Source organism: Bolinopsis microptera, chromosome 4, assembly GCF_026151205.1.
Source record: "Bolinopsis microptera isolate Bmic1 chromosome 4, MBARI_Bmic_1.0, whole genome shotgun sequence".
Lineage (NCBI taxonomy): Eukaryota > Metazoa > Ctenophora > Tentaculata > Lobata > Bolinopsidae > Bolinopsis > Bolinopsis microptera.
The window spans coordinates 2,016,342-2,027,531 of record NC_087075.1 but is presented as its reverse complement, the minus strand read 5'-3'; the positions used below and the strand labels follow the sequence as shown (position 1 = coordinate 2,027,531).

Genomic DNA, 11,190 nt, shown 5'->3' with positions numbered 1-11,190 from the left:
AAACCTTCTGTTTTCTTTTGATTCCAATAAACAAAATTACCGTTATTCGACAATTCGATATTTCGATCATCATAGTTGTGGACACAACAAGAAAATTGAGAATAATCTTGTGCGAGGGTAGGGACCCAGATGTCGTTTCTAACCCAAATAAACTTTAAGGAGGCTTCTCATCAGTAGCCGCACCTCCTTACTCGGTTTCTGAACTGGAATTCTATGGGCTTCCAGACGGCCAGACCGAGTATTACCAACCCATCCTTCTAGAGTTCATCACAAGTAGCACCCACCTTGAAGATCTTTGACACCCAGACACACCCCATTGGCGAACAAACTTTGGATATAATCTTACATGCTCCCGAAGGAATCCCTGGTTTATGGTCTTTCTCATCGTCACCAGCACTTTCACTAGGTCACCAGCTCTTTCACTGAAGTCATCAGCCCTTTCACTGAAGTCATCAGATGTGACTCTGATCAACGGTATAGTTGTGGACACAACAAGAAAATTGAGAATAATCTTGTGCGAGGGTAGGGACCCAGATGTCGTTTCTAACCCAAATAAACTTTAAGGAGGCTTCTCATCAGTAGCCGCACCTCCTTACTCGGTTTCTGAACTGGAATTCTATGGGCTTCCAGACGGCCAGACCGAGTATTACCAACCCATCCTTCTAGAGTTCATCACAAGTAGCACCCACCTTGAAGATCTTTGACACCCAGACACACCCCATTGGCGAACAAACTTTGGATATAATCTTACATGCTCCCGAAGGAATCCCTGGTTTATGGTCTTTCTCATCGTCACCAGCACTTTCACTAGGTCACCAGCTCTTTCACTGAAGTCATCAGCCCTTTCACTGAAGTCATCAGATGTGACTCTGATCAACGGTATAGTTGTGGACACAACAAGAAAATTGAGAATAATCTTGTGCGAGGGTAGGGACCCAGATGTCGTTTCTAACCCAAATAAACTTTAAGGAGGCTTCTCATCAGTAGCCGCACCTCCTTACTCGGTTTCTGAACTGGAATTCTATGGGCTTCCAGACGGCCAGACCGAGTATTACCAACCCATCCTTCTAGAGTTCATCACAAGTAGCACCCACCTTGAAGATCTTTGACACCCAGACACACCCCATTGGCGAACAAACTTTGGATATAATCTTACATGCTCCCGAAGGAATCCCTGGTTTATGGTCTTTCTCATCGTCACCAGCACTTTCACTAGGTCACCAGCTCTTTCACTGAAGTCATCAGCCCTTTCACTGAAGTCATCAGATGTGACTCTGATCAACGGTATAGTTGTGGACACAACAAGAAAATTGAGAATAATCTTGTGCGAGGGTAGGGACCCAGATGTCGTTTCTAACCCAAATAAACTTTAAGGAGGCTTCTCATCAGTAGCCGCACCTCCTTACTCGGTTTCTGAACTGGAATTCTATGGGCTTCCAGACGGCCAGACCGAGTATTACCAACCCATCCTTCTAGAGTTCATCACAAGTAGCACCCACCTTGAAGATCTTTGACACCCAGACACACCCCATTGGCGAACAAACTTTGGATATAATCTTACATGCTCCCGAAGGAATCCCTGGTTTATGGTCTTTCTCATCGTCACCAGCACTTTCACTAGGTCACCAGCTCTTTCACTGAAGTCATCAGCCCTTTCACTGAAGTCATCAGATGTGACTCTGATCAACGGTATAGTTGTGGACACAACAAGAAAATTGAGAATAATCTTGTGCGAGGGTAGGGACCCAGATGTCGTTTCTAACCCAAATAAACTTTAAGGAGGCTTCTCATCAGTAGCCGCACCTCCTTACTCGGTTTCTGAACTGGAATTCTATGGGCTTCCAGACGGCCAGACCGAGTATTACCAACCCATCCTTCTAGAGTTCATCACAAGTAGCACCCACCTTGATCATCATAGAAATAGCCTTAAATTAATTTCATAAATCTCATAATATTGCATAAATAATTTATCACTGAATCAGACCAATACAAAACATCAAAGTGGCCATTATTAAGCCTATAAAAGCTATTCGACTTTGTCTGACAAAGTAAATTTAATCGCCTAATAAAGTTTTTAAATAAATTTGTTTAAGGAATGAATTTACATTTTTTATCGGCCGTATTTAAACAAACGAAAATTGCAAAAAATTAGAAAATCAATCAACAAGTGGCCATTCTGGGTGGATTGACCAGTGGCGACCTTTATCTGCTTTAGGTTGGCAGAATATGGCACCTTGGTGGAATACCCCGCTGCTTTTAGCCTCTTTAAGAGCTTTAGCCAGTTCTACTCTTTCTGCCGCTCTGAAGATTAGGTTTATATTAGACACTCAGTGATTTACAGTCGACACAGTGTACACACCCTCACTAAGAATCAATGTAAACAGTCAAACCCCTACCATGTTAACATACAGTGGCAACTTGTACGAACACCGATGGGACAGTAAGACAACATTAAGACAACATTAAGACAACAATAAGACAACATTAAGACAACATTAAGACAACAATAAGACAACGTTAACGCAACAAACACCAATAAGACAACAAACGATAAGACAACATTAAGACAACATTAAGGCAACATTAAGGCAACATTAAAGCAAACATTAAGACAACATTAAGGCAACATTAAGACAACATTAAGGCAACAATAAGACAACAATAAGACAACAATAAGACAAGATTAAGACAACAAACACCGATAAGACAACAAAATAGGATAAAATATTAAGACAACATTAAGACAACATTAAGACAACATTAAGACAACAAACTCAATTAAGACAACATTAAGACAACATTAAAACAACAAACTCATTTAAGACAACATTAAGACAACAAACTCGTTTAAGACTACATTAATGCAACAAAATGTTTAGAATATGTAATATACGGCCGTGATTTCATTGCCGCAGTACACAGATTTTTGAAATTATCTGTTAAGATACTTTGGACTGCTAGTTAAAAGTCGGAAATTTAAATTGATGCTTAATTGATTTAAATGAAATAACTGGTTTACAATATAATGATGATAAATTGATACTGAAATAACTGGTTTACAATATAGAATAAAACAAATATCTTAATAACGAGTTTTAGGCTTTAGGGCGTTTCCTTGAGCATAAAGGCGTGTTAGGTCTCTATGTTTTCTGTTGCAGATATCTTTTGCCGCTGGGTATACGGTTTGGAGCGTTACTTTACGTAGCTGCAGGAACGAGCTCTCAAGGGATTGTCTGTCCACGAGTGCTGCTTCTGCAATGCACCTTTTTCTGTAGAAGTGCGATCGACAAATGCCTCTTTCTTCTAGGACTGTTGAAAGAGATTTCCCGTTGATGGTCAAGTTGAGTATTGTCCTGTATTCAACCAAAGCTCCGTCAATGCTGATGTTCCTCACTCGTGTCCGACGAGCTGCTGGAGGAGGTGGTGTATTTGGGGCTGCGGGAGGAGGGGTCGCCGGAGCTGCAGGAGGAGGGGTCACTGGAGCTGCTGGAGGGGTCGCCGGAGCTGCGGGAGGAGGGGTCGCCGGAGCTGCGGGAGGAGGGGTCGCTGGAGCTGCTGGAGGGGTCGCCGGAGCTGCGGGAGGAGGGGTCGCCGGAGCTGCGGGAGGAGGGGTCGCCGGAGCTGCGGGAGGAGGGGTCGCTGGAGCTGCTGGAGGGGTCGCCGGAGCTGCGGGAGGAGGGGTCGCCGGAGCTGCGGGAGGAGGGGTCACTGGAGCTGCTGGAGGGGTCGCCGGAGCTGCGGGAGGAGGGGTCGCCGGAGCTGCGGGAGGAGGGGTCGCTGGAGCTGCTGGAGGGGTCGCCGGAGCTGCGGGAGGAGGGGTCGCCGGAGCTGCGGGAGGAGGGGTCGCCGGAGCTGCTGGAGCTGCTGGAGGAGGGGTTGCTGGAGCTGCTGGAGGAGGGGTTGCTGGAGCTGCTGGAGGAGGGGCTGCTGGAGCTGCTGGAGGAGGGGTTGCTGGAGCTGCTGGAGCTGCAGGAGGTGGCGGGGAAGCAGGATTGGATGCAGTTGAGGAAGTGGATGGAGCAGAAGACAGTCTAGGAGCTGGGGGAGGAATGCCAGGGAGGTTGAGTCGAGGTCGACGTGAAAGAGAGGTAGTAGGTCTAGAAGGGCGAGATGTTGAGGATGCATGAGCAAGGCAAGGGTCGATAGTAAGGATAATCTGATGGGTAAGAGGTTCATCAGAGTAGCCACTTCTGGCAACAAGGACGCAACTGGAGCATTTGAGTGAAGGAAGAGAAGGAGCGATGTAACTTGTCCTAGGACAGGAGGTCGCGACGTGTCCAGTAGAAGCACAATGGGCACACTTCGGTGCAGGAGTAGGTCGGCTGTAACGGGTTCCTCGTCTAGTAACCATAGCAGTTGTACAAAAGTCAGATGGATGTGATTAGTAAACGATTCAGATAACTGATATCGACTGTGAGTTCCATTCGTTTATATACTATATAACTACTGTTATGTCACATCTTGTTAGCGAGATCACTTCTCCTGGATCGCGTCATCACCATGGCTCACGTGACTTTAAATGACATCTGGCTCACTCAACTTTTTACGATGCATCACATGTCAAATCACCTCAGATAATAATGTAACATCTTGTTAGCGATTCTCAGATCGCAGCTTGTAATTGTACAGTTCACGTCATGACCAGATCGTGTGGTATTAATGAGGGCCGTTGTTCGTGTTCTTATGGAATGTGGTATTAATCGAACAGTTCACGTCATGACCAGATCGTGTGGTATTAATGAGGGCCGTTGTTCGTGTTCTTATGGAATGTGGTATTAATCGAACAGTTCACGTCATGACCAGATCGTGTGGTATTAATGAGGGCCGTTGTTCGTGTTCTTATGGAATGTGGTATTAATCGAACAGTTCACGTCATGACCAGATCGTGTGGTATTAATGAGGGCCGTTGTTCGTGTTCTTATGGAATGTGGTATTAATCGAACAGTTCACGTCATGATTAGATCGTTTGGTATTAATGAGGCCGATGTTCGTGTTCTGCTCACGTGACAAATAGTATTAATAGAGGCCATCAAACCAACACTTTATCTAACGATACAACATGAACTCCCTTCCCTCCTACGAAGAGCTAAGACGCGGATCACTATCATCGGAAACGGAATGTCTACAGTACTGCTTGGATATCGGAATGCTGCGACCTTTCCAAACTTGTGAAGAGTGCAACAACTTTATGACCTTGAAGAAATGCCCAACGAGCAAGTACACAGACGGCTACTGCTGGCAGTGTTCAGACACTTCTTCAGACATCGACCACTTCTGCTCAGTGAGAACCGGGAGTATCCTCCACAAACGCAAGCTACCCTTCTCCGTATTCCTCCACATCATCTGGCTGTTCTGCAACCGACTGAGTGTCTGCGACGTAGCACGGATCATAACCATCAGCACCGGCTGTGTACGGTCCATCTTCTCCTCGATCCGAAATTGCATGCTTGAAGACCTGTTCGACAACGGTGCACGTAGAAAGATTGGTGGGGTCGGCTGTATAGTGGAGATTGACGAATCCAAATTCGGTAAACGAAAATATAACAGAGGTCGACGTGTAGTCGGAAAATGGGTGCTGGGTGGGTTCTGTAGGACTACTGGCGAATGCTTCTTAGTGGAGTGTACCGGCAATCGACGCGATCACAACACCCTAATCACACTCATCAAGGAGCACGTTCTACCGGGTACAACTATTCTCACCGACAAGTGGAAAGGTTATAACGCCCTGCAACACCACGGATTTCCTCATCAAGTTGTCAACCATAGTCGAGGATTTGTGGACCCGGTCACTGGTGTTCACACCAACAGCTGCGAAGGGATGTGGTTCCACGCTAAGAACCACATGCGAAGAGGAACCGGTCGTACCCGAACGGATTCAGCAGCCATGACTGTAGCCTTGTCAGAATTTATGTGGTGTAAGCGATACGGACTGACAAGAGACAACGCCTCCGTGAGGAAAGCCTTCAACCAAGATATCCCAGCCCTATTCAGAAGAATTTTTGATTAATTTATTGCTCTGTAGATTTGTATTACCTGATAAATAATGAGACCTAATTATTTCATTTTCAGAGTTTAAGTCACAATTTCGTATTACTCTAACTCAGTTGATGAAGTAAAATATAATTTGACAAAGTAAAATATATTCGAAGAAATAGTGTTATACTGTTATACATAATTTGTTGTCTTAAACGAATTTGTTGCTTTAATGTTGTCTTAATGTTGCCTTAATGATGCCTTAATGTTGTCTTAATGTTGTCTTATCGTTTGTTGTCTTATTGGTGTTTGTTGCGTTAATGTTGTCTTAATGTTGTCTTATTGGTGTCTTAATGTTGTCTTAATGTTGTCTTATCGTTTGTTGTCTTATTGGTGTTTGTTGCGTTAATGTTGTCTTAATGTTGTCTTATTGGTGTCTTAATGTTGTCTTATTTTTGTGTTAATGTGTCTTATTGGTGTCTTAATGTTGTCTTATTGTTGTCTTAATGTGTCTTAATGTTGTCTTACTGTCCCATCGGTGTTCGTACAAGTTGCCGCAGGTTCTGTATAAAGATTCATGATAATATGTACGTTTCAGTCATTGTTATTTTGTGAAACGATCAGGGAATATATTATTATCATTATACAAATAATTTTATTGACAACACCTTCAGTCTCTCATAAAGCATATCTACAAAAAGCTACTACAATAATAAGTTTGTAGGTTTATAACCTACCAATTTAATAGTCAATCAAATATCAATAGAATCAAACAATTACATTTGAAATTCTTATTTCACAAGTCTACTTCAAAACTCCTTTAAGAAGAGCGACGTTTCACAACCGCTATTTAATTTCAAGATCTTAAGAAAGTTATGACTAAATATTAAAAATTAACTTTTGATACGGCCCCTTTATTCTTTATTAACGGTGCTGTATAGTTTTTGTTATTTAGGCACGTACCGTGGTATTTGTTTGAGCTGAAAGCTTCCTACTTGAGTCCGCACTATTTAGCTAAGATCTAACTGATTAGAATTAATTTGGATCGATATCACGAAGTACTACTATTACAATAACGATCCAAATAAGTGTAACTCTGACTAGACTTTTAGAGAACTAGAAATAATTATGATGAATAATCTTTGAGAAAATGACCGTAGTTATACTGAAAACTGAGTTCTATCAAATTCATATTTGAGAATGGGAACTGGTCTCAAATGCAAACACAAATACAATCGATTGTTTAGTTCCTGAAGTGGTACCTGTTCAAGTTCAAAGTATGTGGTTTGCTCCGTGTCACTTTCGTTCATTCTTGTTTGCAGTTTACCAACTGTCCCTGCAGAGAGTAATGTGTTATTCGAAATTAAAATTAAAGTAATGTGTTATTCAATTAAGCTGAGTTTCACACAATCGCTCAAATAGAATAATACCTCATGAGACATGTATTAAATATTTATCATTATTGAGAGTTTACCTATTGAGACTTTCTAATGCCCACGTAATTGAATGAAAGTAACCCTATCGATACTGAGAATAACCAATTAATGCTTACCGTCTTGACATTTTTCTTTCCGTGGTCATGATTCCTTCAAGTTTCTTCTCTCTTCTGTTTTTCTAAAATTTTAGATAGCTTAATAACTGCCGTACCAACCCTTTTATCTTTTTATGCTTAAGCACAATGTACATTTTCACAACGAATTTGTTTATTTATCTAGAAACATGATTCCTGAATCAATATTTTACTTGTCGAGATTTTTGTATTTAAATAACACAACATTTATTGAACATTGTACTCACTGATCACCGCCATACTCTGCTAAATAATCAAACTTTTATTTGTAGGTTCGTATGATATCTATGGTAAGGAAAATAGCTAAAGTATTAACCTAAACCGATTCCAAAATTATTGAGTTGTTGCCAGATTTCGCGCCATTATCACAGTGCTGGCAAGCACGACCGTTGCATTTATTGTGGGTATACTATGTACCCCATTTACTATTATACCCCCTTTACTATTATACCCCCTTTACTATTATACCCTCTTTGGTACACGTTACAAGCCTCTTTCGTGCACGCGAAGCGTGCACTCCGGCCGGAAGCGGCGGCCGAAGGCCGCCGCCTCCGGCAGGAGTTTTTCAGACATTAAGACTCATCGGAAGTCGTTCAGCAGATTTATTTTAGTTCAAAACATTCTAATTTGATGTCAAAGATGACAGGAATAAAAAATAGTTATGTTGAGATTTTTAAGAAATTTGCATAAAATACTCGCCAGCACTGTTATACGAAATTCGGTAAAAAACCCAAAATCGCCATATTCAGGTGCTTTAAAAACCATGTTAAAATTGAGTTAGAGATCTGAAATTTTTCAGGGCGTCTAGACGTTGACCAAACCGACTGCAAAAAAAGTTTCAGGTTTCAGGAACATCGGGAAGTGGGTTTTCTAGAACCCCTGTTTTACGACAGATTGTCGTGATACATACATACATACTAGGTGGTGCACCATAAAAATAAACTTGCTCGGATTTTTAAAATTTTTGTACCATTGTTTTCTAGAGACTGTGAGAATTTTCACAATACCAAATTTGTCATACCTTTTTGGAAAGATCAGTGAGTTTCGCCTAGGTGCCATATTTGATGGTGCGCGGCTTTTGGAGCAAAATTAGCTGTAAAAGTCGCGTAATTTGACCAAATTTGACCAAATTCGTTGATTTTTGTCGTATTATTTAGATATATCTTCAGTTCCTTGAATGAGATCATTCTGAAAATTGGCGACGACCTTCCAATAGGGCTTTCACAACTGTCCGAAAAATTTGGTGGATATCGGAGTTGATATAGTGATCAAAATGGGGCAAAATACGCTGCTTTTAGCTGTAACATAATGTCTGATGGTTGGATATGCTATAAACTTTTCGGACACTTTCCTTGTAAGTCTATGAGTTAGCTTACCAATTTTTGTTGCAATCGGAGGTCGGGAAGGATACTTAATATCTATTTGTTTGAAGAAAATTGTGCTGGCCGAATTTAGCGCTAAAAAACCATCCTACAGTCGGCACGCGCGGCTCACTGTCGATGGCGCACTACCTATACATACATATACATATACATATATTCAAGGATAGACGCTTTGCCAGTCAATTGTAGCCTGTATTTAATTGTCCATAGATTCAAAAGTATAAAAGATACAGCCATTTCCGACCACAGATCTTGAAAATAATTGTTTACACTTTAGTTTACATTGTATAAACAAATTATTTGACGTCATGAACACCCTTTGATGACGTCATCAAGTTAACCGTTTTTAAAACTTGATTTTTGACAAAGTAATAACTTTTAAAAATGACTTTACACCATTAAAAAGTAATTGTATTCAAAATCTGAGGAAATTTTCACCTTAGATAATTGTTCAAGCATTCTGAAAATCTACCGGAAAGTTTTTCTAGCTTGCTCCTTCATAAAAATATTCGTCATTGAAGTTTGTGCTTTTTTGAAGAATTATTTTATAAAAACGTCAATTTTGCGATTTAGTATTCTCTGGTGTTGGGCCATGCCTTGAGTTGTGGAGCTCAGTTCTGCTTCCTATAGGTATAAATTGTGCATTAGGCTAGTTTTAAAGTTGAAAATCGAAAAGTTGCACACGTGGGGACACGCCCAAATTGATAGAAAATCGCTAAAATCACTGAAAATTGCTGTTTTCGTCATTTTCTGTCAACTTTAGAGTGCCGTTGTGATTACAATTTTTCTTGAAATACTTTGAAACTTTGCATGCTTATCAAACTATATATAAAACAATTACATGCAAAAATTTACGGCGATTCAATATTGGATGCGCACGCAACGTCCGCTCAAAGTTTGCACGCGCGAAAGGTGAGAATTTTGCTCATTCGTGATTTCCAACAAATTCTGCTTTGCCACGACAGTTTAATGTCATTATATATGAATTTAATGCCAACTTGAATGAGTATTAAGTGGCATATTCAGTCAGTGATCGACCGATATGCTTACCTAAACACAAGGAAATGTTATTAAAGGAAAAATTTCGAAATCGTTGAAACTTCCTCCTTATTAATGAAGATATCAGTTTATATTTCGACTTTATAAAGTACCTACCCTGACATTATAATCAAAAATAGATGATATTTGACCAAAACCCATAATCATGGGTAGAGTGGACCGCTGCCAGTGTCTCTCTTTCCCAAACAAAAGGAAATGATATTAATTTGATTGACCGTTCTCAAATGCAAAATGATACCGAGAATGAAATCGGTCACTCGCTTTTCCCATTCATTTACAATTGTAATAGACTAAGAAAAACTACCCAAAGGCAGCTGTACTCGGCAATAAAGATTCAATAAACTTCAGCAGTAGTAACTACCACCATTCAGGGATAGACGCTTTGACAGTCAAATGTAATTGTAGTCAATTGTATCCTAAATTTAAGTGTCCATAGATTCAAAAGTATAAAAGATACAGCCATTTCCGACCACAGATCTTGAAAATAATTGTTTACACTTTAGTTTATATTGTATAAAAAAATTATTTGACGTCATAAACACCCCTTGATGACGTCATCAAGTTAACCGTTTTTAAAACTTGATTTTTGACAAAGTAATAACTTTTAAAATTGATTTTACACCATTTAAAAGTATTTTTTTTATCACCTTAGATAATTGTTCAAGCATTCTGAAAATCTACCGGAAAGTTTTCTTATCTTACTCCTTCATAAAGATATTTGCCTTTGAAGTAAGTGCTTTTTTGAAAAATTATTTTATAAAAACGTCAATTTTGCGATTTAGTATTCTCTGGTGTTGGGCTATCCCTTGGGTTAGGTATAAATTGTGCATTAGGCTAGTTTTAAAGTTGAAAATCGAAAAGTTGCACACGTGGGGACACGCCCAAATTGATTAAAAATTGCTAAAATCACTGAAAATTGGTGTTTTCACGATTTTTATCAACTTTGGAGTCCCGCTGTGATCCAAGTTCTATTTGAAATCTTTTGAAACTTTGCACTCTTATCAAACTATATATAAAATACCGCTATGCAAAAATTTACGGCGATTCAGTATTGGATGCGCACGCAACGTCCGCTCAAAGTTTGCACGTGCGAAAGGTGAGAATTTTGCTCATTCGTGATTTCCAACAAACTCTGCTTTGCCACGACAGTTTAATGTCATTATATATGAATTTAATGCCAACTTGAATGAGTATTAAGTGGCATAT

At 40.3% G+C, this 11,190-nt stretch overlaps 2 protein-coding genes across 2 annotated transcripts; both read left to right on the top strand.

The window, feature by feature from the left end:
* Nucleotides 1-3,290: 3,290 nt before the first annotated feature.
* On the top strand, nucleotides 3,291-4,127 carry LOC134814343 (uncharacterized). Its single transcript, XM_063822441.1, has one exon. It carries the CDS (start codon nucleotides 3,291-3,293, stop codon nucleotides 4,125-4,127), a length of 837 nt encoding a protein of 278 aa, XP_063678511.1.
* Nucleotides 4,128-5,059: 932 nt separating this feature from the next.
* On the top strand, nucleotides 5,060-6,007 carry LOC134814342 (uncharacterized). The gene has a single exon (XM_063822440.1). It carries the CDS (start codon nucleotides 5,060-5,062, stop codon nucleotides 6,005-6,007), a length of 948 nt encoding a protein of 315 aa, XP_063678510.1.
* The last annotated feature ends 5,183 nt before the right edge of the window (nucleotides 6,008-11,190 follow it).